General features: G+C 49.6%; 5 protein-coding genes across 5 annotated transcripts; 2 read left to right on the forward strand and 3 right to left on the reverse strand.

Moving 5' to 3' along the window:
* Positions 1-159: 159 nt before the first annotated feature.
* AKAW2_11237A (transcription factor domain-containing protein) lies at positions 160-1720 on the reverse strand (the record flags this gene model as incomplete). Its single annotated transcript, XM_041683422.1, has 2 exons — positions 160-854; positions 976-1720. 2 exons carry the CDS (start codon positions 1718-1720, stop codon positions 160-162), a joined length of 1440 nt encoding a protein of 479 aa, XP_041537957.1.
* A 1076-nt stretch (positions 1721-2796) lies between these two features.
* Positions 2797-4362, forward strand: UNG1 (uracil-DNA glycosylase; the record flags this gene model as incomplete). The annotated part of the gene is made up of 4 exons (XM_041683433.1): positions 2797-2846; positions 3081-3464; positions 3539-3998; positions 4063-4362. 4 exons carry the CDS (start codon positions 2797-2799, stop codon positions 4360-4362), a joined length of 1194 nt encoding a protein of 397 aa, XP_041537958.1.
* A 618-nt stretch (positions 4363-4980) lies between these two features.
* Positions 4981-6762, reverse strand: pdiA (protein disulfide isomerase PDI1; the record flags this gene model as incomplete). Its single annotated transcript, XM_041683444.1, has 4 exons — positions 4981-5347; positions 5412-5851; positions 5952-6330; positions 6401-6762. The coding sequence occupies 4 exons, from the start codon at positions 6760-6762 to the stop codon at positions 4981-4983; spliced, it is 1548 nt and encodes a 515-aa protein (XP_041537959.1).
* A 1144-nt stretch (positions 6763-7906) lies between these two features.
* ATG22_1 (MFS transporter) lies at positions 7907-9810 on the reverse strand (the record flags this gene model as incomplete). The annotated part of the gene is made up of 2 exons (XM_041683456.1): positions 7907-9591; positions 9651-9810. 2 exons carry the CDS (start codon positions 9808-9810, stop codon positions 7907-7909), a joined length of 1845 nt encoding a protein of 614 aa, XP_041537960.1.
* Positions 9811-11234: 1424 nt separating this feature from the next.
* Positions 11235-14633, forward strand: RGR1 (mediator of RNA polymerase II transcription subunit 14; the record flags this gene model as incomplete). The annotated part of the gene is made up of 2 exons (XM_041683467.1): positions 11235-11933; positions 11997-14633. The coding sequence occupies 2 exons, from the start codon at positions 11235-11237 to the stop codon at positions 14631-14633; spliced, it is 3336 nt and encodes a 1111-aa protein (XP_041537961.1).
* Positions 14634-14792: the final 159 nt, after the last annotated feature.

Genomic DNA, 14792 nt, shown 5'->3' on the forward strand with positions numbered 1-14792 from the left:
AGCCTTGGTAGCGAATAGAGATCGGCACAAATTCGAGCCAATCCTTGTCGTCGGTCTTGCGAACCTGCGCGCAGACCCTGATGCCGGCCCCCCGAAGATGCTGTAGCCAGGACTACGCTCGCCCTAAGCCGAGCCTGGAATTCCTGAGGGGGTGTCCTACTAGGTCCCGGGAGGTGGCTCTGCCATGAACAAGGGGTCCCAGAAATTGGTGGGCAGGGAGAGATCGAGGAAATCTCCAAACAACGTGTCGATGTCCGTAAAGCTGTCATGTTCAGGGTCTGGGGCACTGATATCTTGCGAGTAAAATGGCCGGGGCGGAAGTTCCTGCCCTAGCGCAGTCGAGGGCGCCCCACTGCGTACATTACTCTGAGTACCCTGGGCGGGATCGAAAGATGAATCCGGAGGCGGGGAGAGAAACGCCCTCGGATTCTGGGTTGTGGGCGTGGCGGGACTGGCAGCCCGGCCATGTTGGTGATGTCCAAGCTCGGCCTCGTCAATTCGGTGCAACGCTTTCCGGCCCAGTCGTGCCGTTGCTTCTGCAGAATACCAGAGCCCGCCCAGTTCTTCGAGCAGAGTACAGCAAGCTTCCAGGCTGGTTCGGGCTCGATCAAGATGCGTGATGAGCTTACTTGAGCGAAATTGTTGATATGACACACCCATAGAAAGTGCTAATGCGTATGGAACAATCGGCAAAGGCGGTAACTCTTGGGAGCATTCGATAGCAGCAATGGAGTGGATTCGGATGGCAGCAAGACCTTGGCGGACATATGAAGGCCTGGACTCATCCGACCGGTGGGTAACCTTGTATCTGCATGACAGTATGGCAACTGCATGATAGTAGAGCTCAAGGAGACCTTTTCTTTCCGTGATTAGCAAACCGTTCTTGGAAACAGATCAACCCCCTTTCCCTCTGAGCTAGGCCGTACCGTTTCTTCTCAGACATGGATTGATGGAAGACATGCTAAAGAGACATACCTAGTGTAGTGAAGTCCAGGTCATCTTGCAATTTATCGCCTGTAATGCCTTCAAATGCAGGGAATTCCCCCTCCCATCCAACTGTATGGTCCGATGATGGCCGATAAAGCGAGATCACGGTCGACAGAAGATCAGATATTGCAAACCAGATATCAAAGGCGGATCTGGGAGAAATATCCTGAATTTTCGGTTTCTCAATTCCGATATCGCAGTCGGAGAGGATGACTGGGCGACCCCCAATACAGGCATGCATCCTATCCAGGCCCCATAGGCACCAGAAAAGGTTGAATAGAGAATCGCCGGGTGCCCGACCCGGTCGGTCCAAATGCAGGCCTACCGTCTGAGCTTGATGAATGGCCTGACACAGGTGCATAGACGCCGCTTCTGCACCTTCGTACCCCTCACAATGCAGTGACATAAGGGTCAAGATGCGGATACGACAAAGTCTATCAGGTTCCAGCCCGACATTTAAAGCGACTACCAATCCTTGATATAGTTTAGAGCAGAATGAACGAGAGGAAATGAGGGGGCCATCATTGCTAAAGCGAAGGTGAGGACCAGCCGCCCTATCTTTAGCAGCGACAAGGCAAATGGCTCTCTCCAGAAAAACAGATGCGACGCCATCCGAGCTGGCTTGGGCGAAAGATGCCTGGTCGACAAGGGGCAGGATATGGTTGACCTTGCTGAAATAGATGGAGAACAGATGATGGCGGGTAGAATGGGGCAAACGGCCACAGGCATCCATACCAGATGAATATTGTTGATTGAGCGCGGATGCGACGGATTGTAACTCTGGCCCATTTTGGGGACGGTGTCCGGTCCACTCAGGATCAGTATTAGGCACATGTTTTCTATGACCGTGAACGTCTGAGGAGCTGATCCAGAGCCCGATTCGATCGCGCAGATGGCTTGCGTTGGCAGAGTCCAATTTCTCCCTGATCACAGCTTCTGGATTCAGATCTCCAACAAACCGTTCAGTTTGGGAGGTGCTCGAGGGCACGCTGCTTGGAATGCTAAGGCTACCGGCCAGGGTCGTATCAACCGGTTGATCGCCGGTGACCGCGGTACTCTGTTGTTGCCGTTGAAGCGGTACATGGCTGCTAGCGCCTGTCTGTAGGACGTGATTATGGCTTACGCCGTTTGCTGTGTCTAGATGGCGGCAGCGTTTCTTTTATTGATGAGATGAACTCGTCAGAATTTAGCCACCAGTCCACCACAAAATGGGAGATCACATACCTTTCGTCGTTGGCAAGTCGCACATGCTCGCAACGCCCGCGTCCGGCGTCTAGATTGAGGGGTATCGGCAAGCCAAGTAAGCTCCATGGCTTTTCTTTTTGTTTTTATTTAATGACTCAGAAGTAATGACTCGCCATGCCAGGTGGCGTTTTGTGTAAGTCGACGACTAGTTCATGATAAAACGGTAATTAATCGATAAACCAGGTCAACTACCTTAGTTTGAGTAAGTAACGTGTATTCTGGCCATTAAGGATATTCCCGGGTTGACTTGCACGTACCTTGGTTGACAGGCAAGGAAAGCGCAATGGTCTAGATCTCCAAGGATCAACTTATTTCCTACTAGTAGTCATTACAATGTACTAGTTTATGCTCTAACTTACGGGGGAAGTATTGGATAGCGCGTACCACGAAGATTACGCTGTGACGACATCCAATTCTTATCGAACGGAGAATTGATATTCCTCCTCCCAGACGGTCCGGACCTGTCATGGAAGCCCAATTAACGCGTGGGTTTCGCGCAACTGCGACGCGTTTGCCGGCCAGTGCTCCGCTGCGGCTGGAAGGGTTTCTTGAGTATCCATTCCTATGCATTATCTCCTGACGATTCGACCTGTTCGAAGGATACTCTCACCCAGGTGAGTCCATTGCTCTTGTGAAGGGCTTTCCCTGTCCTCCTTTTTCACTTCCTCATCCTGTCTCTTTCTTGTTCTTCTTCTTTACCCTCGCCTCACTTTTGGAATCTGTCAAGTTCCCTTCCCAGCTTCATTTACGCTCCTTCATCGTCTGCCTCTTCCCATTGATTCTTCCCAATCCATTTTTTCTGGCCCTTATTCTCTGGAGACATACTTTCTCACAATCACCTACAAAAGGCGACATACGATTGTCGGCAACATGGCCGGTAGAGCGGGCATGAAACGTGATGCTAATCATTTGACGACACCAGAGGCCGATTCCAAGAAACCCAAGGCCAATGGAAGCATCACTTCATTCTTTGGGGCCCCCAAAAGCAAACCCGGCGACCCAAAGCCCACTTCGTCTTCATCGAGCTTCAACAAGCAGAAATGGGTCGACTCATTGACTCCAGAACAAAAGGAGCTCCTCCAACTTGAAATTGACACTCTCGACGAGAGCTGGCTGGCACAGCTTAAGGAGGAAGTCGTCAAGCCGGAGTTCCTAGCGCTGAAGCGCTTCCTCCAGAAGGAAAAGCAATCGGGGGCTAAAATCTTTCCTCCCGAAGAAGATATCTACTCATGGTAAATCGCCATCGTCTTCCAAATTGACGCTATCATTTATATGAGCAATCGGGGTAACTAATCTTGAATACTAGGTCTCGTCATACGCCTCTCCACAAGGTGAAGGTGGTCATCGTCGGCCAAGATCCTTATCATAATTATAACCAGGCTCATGGTCTTGCATTTTCCGTCCGCCCTCCAACTCCTGCCCCGCCTTCCCTCGTCAACATTTTCAACGAAATTCAGAATGACTATCCCTCTTTCCAAAGACCCGCAAACAAGGGTGGCCTTCTCATACCCTGGGCCGAGCGTGGTGTATTAATGCTGAACACTTGCTTGACTGTACGCGCACACCAGGCCGCTAGCCATTCAAACAAGGGATGGGAATTGTTCACGCAGAAAGCCATAGACTTGGTGGCCCGAGTACGGACGCGCGGAGTTGTTTTTCTTGCATGGGGAACACCCGCAGGGAAGCGTGTGACAGGCATCAATAGAGCGAAGCATTATGTTTTGCAATCGGTCCATCCAAGCCCGCTAAGTGCGTCAAGAGGATTCGTAAGTAGATTCTTGTTACCATCGGTTATTGGCCATATGATTTTGACGTTGGATTATTCTGCAGTTCGGAAACCAACATTTTAAAAAATGCAATGAGTGGCTTGCTGAACGTTATGGTGCCGACGAAGTCATTGACTGGTCGTTGACTTCGAAGAGCAAAATCAGCTCACCTTTTACCACCATCCAAAGCCCTGCTCTCACTGGTGCCCCGAAAAAATCTATCGCTAAGGAGTCAGATGCTAGTTTGGTGAAGGAAGAGGTTTCCAAAACAACAGAGCCTGCCAAATCTACCGAGGCCGTTGACGAGTTTGAAGACGATCTCGATGCGCTGGAAGCCCTAGCAGCAGCAGAAGTGACCAGGTAGATGCTAACACTGGGTACTTCGTAAAAATTCCAAGTCTCTTTCCCTCATTGCATCTCTATTTCCACTGCTCATAACCCGAGGGAGCTAATAGAGTGAAGTCGTGATAAAATCGAGCCACCTTTCTGGGTCATGAATCACGGTATTACTCACCGTGTCCGCTTGCATGAGACTGAGACGGTGATGATGTATGGTTTAGATGTCAGAGTCTTATTGCTCTTTTGCTCTTTCGACCCTGGTACACACTTCGCTTGGATTTGGGGTCACGGTGTCGGGATTAACAACTGTTGCAGCAGTCATTGACGTGCCAACCCAGCCTTTTGTCTATAGTAAGAGTATGATTCAGTCATCGGGCTCACCTGTGAATGCTACACATGGATTTCCGTGGACTCCAGTTTCGGACAAGCCTGAGTTTCATTCCATGGAATGAGGTAGACAAGTGTGGAGCAAATTGTATATTCACCACATTGGCCATATAGAAATTGGTCAATTTAGCTAACAAGGTCAACCAATAACGGATTGGTCAAGAAATTACAAATGGCAACAATGGAAAATCAATATTTCAGATAATTAGTGATTGATACGGCACAGTACTAAGCGGGATCATAACCGGAAGACCGTTTACAGTTCATCATGTTCTGCCTTCTCGTCCTCTGTGGCAGCCGGGGTCTCGGCCTCCGTAGCGGAGGGAGCAGCCTCAGTCACATCACCGCCCTCCTGGGTTTCCTCAGGAGCGACATTAAGGGCGTCGACGTTGTGTTTGCCATTCTCCTTCACAAAGTTGGCAAGATCCTCGACAGTGCGCTGGCCAGAGAACTCAATGGGAGAGTCCTTGGCACCGGCGGGGTAAAGTCGGATGGTAGGGAATCCAGTAATCGGGTCCGGGACATCGTTGGCCGTCGCATCGATTTTGGCGATGGTAACCTTAGCCGCCAAATCGGGGTGGTCAGCGTAGAGAGCTGCGAGCTCATCATACTTCGGAGCAAGACTATATATTGATCGTTAGTTGGTTGCGCTCTTACAGTAAGCCTGGGAGAGTCGTATAGACATACGCTTTGCAGTGTCCACACCAAGGTGCGTAGAATTCGAGCAGGACATCCTTGTCATTGTCAATGACGAGATCCTTGTAGGAATGAGCCACAACAACCGTGACGGGACCCTCCTGAGACTCGGGAATAGGTTCCGACTTGATGCTAGGCTCAACCTTGCCATCCAGAACATCCTGGATGAACTTCTCAACCTCTTCGGCATCCAAATCTTTGGCCTGGTCGTAGGGGTATTTGGCATTCTTTGCGGGATCCTGGATGGCGAATGCCGGGAACTTCTGAGAGTCGAGGTTGAGGTTTCCAGCGTGGGCACCAAACATCTTAGCGTCAATAGTAGCAATGTTGATGGCACCCTTGTGCTTCTGGGCAATAGGCTTGAAGTCTTCGGTGTACTTCTCGCGCTCCTCCTTGGTCTCGGCAAAGATATAAGCCAATGGGATTCCAGCCTATGTGCAAGAATGGTTAGCCAGTCCAGCCAGAAAGTTGGCATCGAAAGTCAAGCCGAGATGCAAGAGAATGTCAGGTTGACGAATAGATCCTACTTACCCCGATATAGCCAGAGTAGGTCTCGGGGCCAATCTCGCCCACAAGGGGAGTACTAGCGGATTTCACCCAGTTGTGAATGGCCTCCTGTTCGATCTCGCCATCGTAAATAGCCTTCTTCTCATCGAAGTCCTTGTAGAGCACGATGGAGGGCTGCTCGACACCTTCCTTCTTCGCAATGGCCGCATCATCCGTTGCAGCAAAGAGGTAGTTATCCCGCTGAGACTCAGCATATTTCTCGAATGCCTGATAAGTTTTCTGGTCGTCGGACGGGAAATAACCGATCACGACAATCTTGTCCATGGTCTTGATCTCTTCCAAATTCCCCTCGTTCACTGAGGATACTGCAGGAAGTGACTGCTTAATCATATAGGAAACGATACTAGGAAACACCGTATGGGTCAGTGGCACATCACATACATGACGGCGTTGTTTTTGAGGCTTGAACTCACGATTCTGTTTGACGCGCGCCCTGGTACGGCTTGCTAGAGTCAACACCCCGGAAGATCTTGAGAGTAGGGTAACCTTCTACTCCCTGGCTCCGGCAGAGATCCTCCTCGGCGGTGCAGTCAACCTTCACCAGAGGGATGTTCTTCGCCTTCAGCTCCGTGGCTGCTTCCTCATACTTTGGCGCGAGGGCTTTGCAGTGGCCACACCAAGGAGCAAAGAATTCGGCAAGGACGAGACCATGCTCGTTCATGAAGCTCTCAAATGTGTCTTGATCCAACGAGATAACATCAGACTCGGTATCAGCAGCCGCAGCCACCGCGGATGCTCCGAGAAGGCTAACGAGCCAGGGCGCGAAGGAGCGCATTTTTGAATACAGAAGAGATAGCAGCGGAGTCGGGGGCAATGGGAGGGGGTATCACGATGGATGTCTGCGTTTTCCCCAGTTGGCTTTCGAAGAAGCTCGAAAGTCAATGAAAATAAACAATAGACCGCCCGGAGTAGAGGGAGGAGAGGGGAGGGAGAGGAAGGCAGGTGATGCGTAGAGCAGAAGCTACCGAAAGAGAAAAGAGCGATGGGGGCGAATGGGAAGGCAAATAGTTCTTAAATAAATAGTACAGTAGTATCATAGGCTGATCCGCCTGAATTAACTAGCTAATCCACTCCTCCTGTAGCTATGAAGAGGCGATGAGGACAGTCTGTTCTTTCTGCAGTCAGCTGGCCTGCTGAGCATTCTGACTGGCTCAACCGGACCCGCCCTGGACAGCAAGGGACCTTCATACCAAGGGACTGGTAATCTAGGCATACTTCACTTAAGAAAGGGTAGTACGTAGTGACCAGGTAGACACCTAAACCGATGGCTACTAGCGACTTGGTCGATTGGCCGGTAGGGATGGTAGACATAGATGCATGCTCAGGCACATGGGACACCAGTATCCATGATGATGATGACTAGTTATTTATTGTGAGACCATAGTGTATCTCCCCTGGGGAGCTACTTACCCACTTTTGTCTTAGTGGTACCGAGGTACCGCCCCTACATTGACCAATTTGGATCCCTTTATTACTCAATTGAGTAACGGTTCAGTTACTAGGTTAAATTAGTTATTTACTTGCTGTTACTCCGTAGTTGCTAACTAGATACTACTTGGTATTCAGTCATTCCTCCTTTACCCTTCCCTCCCCCCCTCCAAGGGTTGAACCTACTCCTGCGGACCTTCCAGCTGGGCCACATTCCATGGCAAGGTCTCGAATTACTTCTATTTAACCATAGTAATCACGTTGTGTCTACCTACTATGCTGGGTAATTGAGTGCAAGTACTGGTGGACATCAGGTACAGCGGATGCCGCCTATATAGTTACTAAGCGCTATTAAAATAAACAATCCAGTCCCCTAGACCTGGGGCAGTACAAACAGGGCCATTGTTCGGCCACACCTAGTAACACATTCGGGTGATTGCCACATCTACTCAGACGAGTAAAAACATGAATTACAAGTCATCCTATCGCCTCTATTCCACTAGGTCCTCGCTATGAGACGGGCATTGGGTGACAGCTCCATAGGCCGGCACCTCCTGTCTGGTTCTTCCCTCGAGTTCCTTCGAAAGTGAAAGCGCGTCCCTCTTTCCACGCTCTACATCGACCAAAAGCATCAATGGTAAAGGAAGCAGAATCAGGACAGCCAGGAAGACGAACGCAGGTCGGATTTCCCCGTAACGGTCGGTGATGATGCCAACAATGGCGGGACCAAAAACACTGGAACCTTTATCAGTGATGGCATACAGAGCATAGAATGCGGCCTCATATCCCGGAGGGATCAATTCCCCAAAGAAGCTCCGACAGTATGAAGAAAGCCCACCCATGACGAGACCATATATGACGCCCAATGGGTACATCTCCCATGGTTGTTGGAGGCCTAAGTACCCTAGACTTTTGATTGCGGGGATAAAGCCTAAGAGACCATAGAGCGGCACAAGCTCGAATAATATAATGCAAGCAACTATCGTTTGTGAAGCTCGGAGATTGAATGCTCGCGACACAAAGCTCCAAGAGAAAGCTCCAAAGACTCCTGCAATCATCGTAATGACGTTTATCAGCCCCAAAGCGGCTGGCTGCATTCCCAGTTGTGTCTTTGCAAACAGGACGGCCGTCCCGCTGACTGTCGCAATACCATCACTTAAGAGGAACCAGGCTGCCAGAAACAACAGGATATCTCTCAGATGTCGAGTGCGCATTATTGTTCTGCCCAAAGATTTCCAAGCGTATGCCATATAACTAGTCCATGTACGAGTCTCCTTCCCATATGGAAGGGGCGGGCCGGGCCGGGCACGTAGCCACATTGCCGCGGGTATGGTGAAGGTAAACCACCAGAGCCCAATCAAAAAGAGGACTAGGCGTAACGAGAATGTTGTCTGGTGAGTTTCGACAACAACCAGGATGCAAATTGCTTGCAGTATCACTGCACCTATGTATCCGATCCCGATCCCGTTTGAGGATAACTTTGTGGAGAGCTTCAATTCTTGAGAAGTTTTCGAGGCAAACACTTGAGTATCATCGCCCGTAGTAGAGGCATTGCGGCTTTGTTCTGGCCGAAGCAATGATGTTACTTCAGTTTCGTCGGTTTGACCCGAGCCATCGGCTGTAGAGGTCGAATCATGGTTGGGCTCGGTGGGTGAATCCTCCTCACCATGTCCACCCAGCAATATGGGATGATAGCGAACCAGCAGAGGCAGAAAAGAATTCAATAGTACAAAAGAAGCTCCAAAACATGTATTAGCTATAATCGCTAACAACCCACCTAGAAGGTAGAGCCTTGGAACGACTGCAAGGAACAGCATTGTAGAAACGGACCCGATAAGTGCAAAGATGACCAACAGCATTTTGCGGTAGCTTCCGTGATCCGCAGCACCTGACATTGATATTATCAAGATGGCTTGTATGAACACACTCAGTGAGAATGTGTACATAGCGAAGCTTGCAGTGTTGACTTCAACGCCGAGAATATGGATAATGCACTGGCTTGTTCTGGGTGAGCCTGGTTTAATAGATGCAGCGGTATCAAAGATGGTGTTCCATGTCCTCGATGGTGAGGTCAGCTCTAGAGAGCTCCAAGAAGCACTGCACGGTGTTGTCTTATCGGAAAGAAGTACACCGCGGTCTCGAGCCATTTGCTCTAGGGTGATGGGGAGGAACGATCCTAGATTATATTAGGAGGTGTACAAAGTGTACTTCTCGGCCTGTTTGAGAGATGCATACCCATAGCGCACACTGTAAAAACCTCGGCAGCCCAGCCATAGCTGTACCATCCAGCGAGCTCCTTCTTAGATGTCGGTCTGGTGTCATCTCCAGGGAAATCTGGAGGTGGAGGACGGATGGAAGCGGTCTGAACTTCCAAAGAATTGGTGCAATTTTGCATTATGAATTGCTCACATATCCAAAAACGAGAACAGCTAGACCGAACACGCTTGTCTGTAGAATGTTGTTGAAGCTGGTTAACGTATACGCTGGAACAAGTCGTACAAACGGCGGCTTTGGTAAATTGGTAGTAGATTTATAGGTATGCTATACGCATAATGACAGCTAAAAATGAATAGGAAATTGCTACTTACAATTGTGCTTGCTTTGCTGTGAAACGGAATCTGCAGGAAAGATGTTGGCTGGATAATAGTAGTAGTGCTATTGATGACGGTCAGGCTGGAAGCGAGTAAGAGGCAGAGCTCGAAAAAGGGGAGGAGACGTCAGCAAGAGCAACAAATGAAGGGCGTAATGATGTTCTCTGTCCAGGAATTGATTGATAGAATTTTAGCAGTAGGGTGATTGATAGCTCTCCGGTCCGACAACCGTATAGCGCGGCCGGGGATGGAGGAAGCTTGGAGACCTGGGTCGAGTACTTATCTACTTATCTAGGGCGCTGAGGAGCTCTCTCTAAGTAGGTAACTTGCGGGTGGAGGCTTCGGAGAACCTAACCATTTGGTTCTGGAATGCGGTGTAACTGTAACTTAGTGGTATCAATATTACCTGTCATATAGCTTTTCGGCAGATAGACTTCAACGAATTTAGTGTATGGTATTGTAATTTTAGCCGGGCAGAAAATTAAGGCACAAAGGCACCAAAACCTAGCTACTGGCTGATCCCGTGCTCATGCATTTGCATCGCATCGCGCAGGCCTCATCTTTCGATCATCCACCAGTACTTTCACAGATTCTCAACGCTTCTGCAAGCATATTGGTATCCATCCCGCCACCTTTGATCCCACAGTATTTACGCTTTCAATCGCTCATCTTGCGAATGTCTTTTACACGTCTCCTATTCTTCTAAAGGGTTATTCTGACATCACCTAGCTCCCCGCCTTCGGTTTTCGATACCCTGCATATCACACGGCAGTCACTTCTTCCAAATTAGCGTCGCATCTCTGTCCCATCGAGGCAAATTTCAAAAGTCATATCTATCAAGCCACTTTTGTGCACAGCCAAGCCTATGCGCTGGCCCATTGCCTCAATCTGAGATCCCCAGAGCAACGAGACCCTGACACCTCGGTCTGAGTTCATTCAATCAGTCGTCAACCGCCCCCCTACGTTGAGCGCATAACGCGCCAGTTACAGTTTCTCGATCCGGTCGCTAACCACAAACCAACCGTTTGCGCTCTGGTTAAGAGAACATAAATGGCATTACATTGAAGTCTTCGGCCGACCTACCCAGCATAGTCAGCTTCCCTCCCTACCCCGGTGCCAGTTTCTCCGGTATCAGAAAGGCCCCATATTGAGCCGCTCGTTCTGTGCTGTGCGAGGGGTAAAGGAGGGGAGGGATTAATTATACAAGGAGCACGTTTATGCACGGAACATGCCGGGAGTCGTCATGGACAATGCCAACATTGGCGGACTAAGACACGGGCCAGGTAACACCTATCCTCAAGATGGACTGTCACATCCTCGGGGAGAAGTTGCTCAAATCAATGGCGCCAATGCGCAAGATGGTCCTGTTCATGTTAATGGCGTCGAAAAGAACGCCAGTCAAACTCGAGGCGCGGAGATAGTCTCAGCAAATCATGCATCAAGGGTAACTAAAGGACCACCTGAATTGCCCCATATCACACAAGGGTTCTTCCCTTTCGCGAAATTGGTCAATAGGTCCGTACAGCAGTGCTGGAACGATCTATCGGACTTGATTACTGAAATGGCGGAGATGCAGGTGAATTCTCATGAATTTCACCCCTCGACAGCTCCAACTACCGGCAAGTCGCCTGGAAATCAGTCTCCTGGAAACATACGGAAGAAGCTTCGAATATTAGAATTTTCTCACGCTAAAAGAGCCGAATTCATAAAACTGCTCGTCCTCTCTCAATGGAGTCGACAAGCAGCTGATGTTAGTAAATTGATCGACATTCAGAATTTCATTCGCACCCGGCACCAAGCGTATATGAATGCGTTACAATGGGTTGGAGACATGAAAAGAGACCTCGTTCAGGCACAGGTAGCAAATCCTGATCTGAAGACCGCACTGGAAGTTTTGTCGAGGGGCAAGGTGGCGTCAATGTCCGATGTAAGCTTCGTTATCTTCTACAATATTGACCATCTCTCTAATGTTGTTTGCGCCGAATTCTAGCTCGGCTACAAACCCCCACGGCGCTTGACCGTCCGAGGAACGCTCAGGAAATTACAGAAAATCAATCGATTAATCGGTGCACGACTCGTGGTGCAAGAAGAGATTCCTCCTCCATTCAGGAATTACCGGGTTCATGATGGCCGGGTCACATTTAGCGTCCCCGGCGAATTCGAACTTGACCTCTCCATTGGCGAAGAGAACGAAAATTCGCAGTTTTTCTTTGTCGATATACGTTTCCTCTTCTCGCCTTCACCACCAGTTTTGAAGGGCCGATTATTGAACGAGCTCGAAATGACGATTAATGACGTGCTTCAAAATAGTGGCTTGACCGGGTGCTTCGACTTGTTACATAACCTGGTGTTGACTAATAAAGTCAACACATTATTCAAGCAAGCTACTGAATTGGCTAGAGGTTCCTGGTCTGAAGGTTTGCGGGTTGAGTTGCTGCACCGAACACTTGTCGTTCAGTACTGGACACTGAAGCCTGGAGCTAAAAGCTGGCTTGAGATCGGAATCAGGAGAGGCCATCGCAAGTCAGACAGCGAAAGCCCTGGGTTACCGTCTTTGAAGTTCCGCTGGATGAGGGATGGGGGGGAGGTGCCATGTGAAGATATTGCTTTTGATGCAGAAAATCTCTCTATGGAGATTGTCCTGCGAAGTGTCATCGCACTGCATGTCTCCCACATCCTTTCTTCGGCATACAACAAGATAAGACAAAGCTCGCTTTTCTCAACTGGCTTCCTATCCTTGCGTGCTCATTTAACAAGAATTGAGCCCGGTGATTGCCAACTCGATGCCCAGCTCACGGAAACTAGGCATCTTCGAGTCTCCATTGAACCCATGTCCGGAATGAGTATCTTATCAGCCACCCCGACTGTCTCGGACCGCTCTGATCTGGAGCGCAATCCTGAAAGATCCTCTGTTGAGGACATTGTCTCCCGTGTTGCTCGAATCCGTTGCAATGCAGCTATAGAAGAAATAGAATCCAAGGTCAAAATGCTAGGATTCGTGCCACTCAATCCGAGGGCATGGAAAGTTGATATTCGAAGGATCTTCCCACCGAACGTGCTACGCTTCACACTCTTTTCTCATCAGCTCTGGGGACGGAATTGGATTGTGGCAGCAACTAGCAGCATGGATGGCGATTCTTGGTGGGTTGTGCAACTTCGCCCAACGGTGCCTGCAAAGGGTCCTCCCGTCCCTCATGGAAGCGGCCGTGGCCAGTCTGTTCTCCGTTCCGCTCAGGTTGTCACAGATTCATTCTTCCCCGCACGTTATGATATGGACGATGCATACCTCGCGAACCTCGGGCACAGTCTTTCAGGAATTCTGGCCATTCATTCCAATGCACGCTACTTATCGGACTTGCAGTCTATCAAGTTCCATCCTCCCCCACATAAGTTGAAGGTCGAACCTGATCTCCGGGTGCCAGATATCCTTGTCCGGTACGATGTATCAACTCTTCCTAGTGTTTTTAGGGCAGCCATGCCCATCAAGGCAAAGAAGAAGAGTCTCATTAGAGACACTATTCGTCTTGCTTTCCATGGAGTTGATCCTCGTGAAAAATGTGCTATCATGGTAGCTTATGGCAATTTAGTCGATTCTACGGCTACATTAGGTCCACTTATCTCGAGCTGGGATCGCTCACTAGTGTTTCAAAAGGGAGGCAGTGGCTTTGCGATGCGTTTGCTTGCACCTGCTGGTCACCCGGTCATCGCCAGCCTTCTTGAGAATCTGCAGAGGCTTGAGTGTGTGCTCTCCGTTCTTGAGTCACTGCAACGGAAAAAGGTAGAGATTCGGACCTTCTCGCTATCGAGTATATCCTTTGTTTATGGTCCAGAGAGAGATCTTGCGGCTAGCCTCAATATACATCTGTCAAGGAACGAATCTCTCATGGAGCTCAGCCCTACTGAGCTGGCATCTAGGTCCGAGTCTTTATTTGGCCTGCGTTTAGGCATACAGTTCGGTCTCCAAAACCCGCACCGCCGAATTCAGGAATCCCTTGCGTCTAGTCTTAACCGCTCTTCCACCGAGGCGGGACTTGAGACCGTTGTTGAGCTTCTCACGCTTACGCTTCCCCTGATGAGGGCTTTGGACCAGCTAATGGCCAATACCTCATACAGTGGGCCTTTGAGACTGCACGTAACAGTGCGCAACGCTAGGACGTACCAAATTCACTACCCTGGGGACGAGGCTCGGTTTCAATTGGTGGCTGCTTCGCACCAGAACCGGTCGGTTTGGGTACTCAAGGACGCAAACAGCCAAGGAAATAGTAAGAACGATGACAGTATCACAGCCAGACTCAGACAGACACTGTATACGTCGAAGGGCGATGGTTGGAAAGGGCTTGAAACTGGAGTCGTGGCAGAAGTCAATAAAGTCGGAAACCTCTTACGAGAACTTGAGAAGTGCTTTGCTGCCTCTCGGGCTGATCCCAAACACGATCCTGCTGATTCTGCTGCCAACTTTAATGGATCGAACAATCCAGGAACCTCGGCCTCGGAAACCGAAAAAGGGACAGCAGACGGTGCTAAATTTTCCCTCTCAGACCCGCTTACAACCTTGCCGAACGACAAAAGCAATCTTTCCCAGGCAGACACGGCAGCGCAGAAAGAGGACATAATCATGATCGACTGAAACCGCTCACGACCACTGCCTGGACTAGTGCATCTTATGCATCTATTTTCTTTTCACTTGAAACGTATTTGTTTTCTTGACCATCGTTTTTTGCGTCTTGTACAGTGTCTACAGGTCGAGCTCTTTGTGATTAGAGGCTCCCTATTATGCCAGCTGCCG

This window comes from Aspergillus luchuensis, chromosome 1 (assembly GCF_016861625.1).
Source record: "Aspergillus luchuensis IFO 4308 DNA, chromosome 1, nearly complete sequence".
Taxonomy (NCBI): domain Eukaryota; kingdom Fungi; phylum Ascomycota; class Eurotiomycetes; order Eurotiales; family Aspergillaceae; genus Aspergillus; species Aspergillus luchuensis.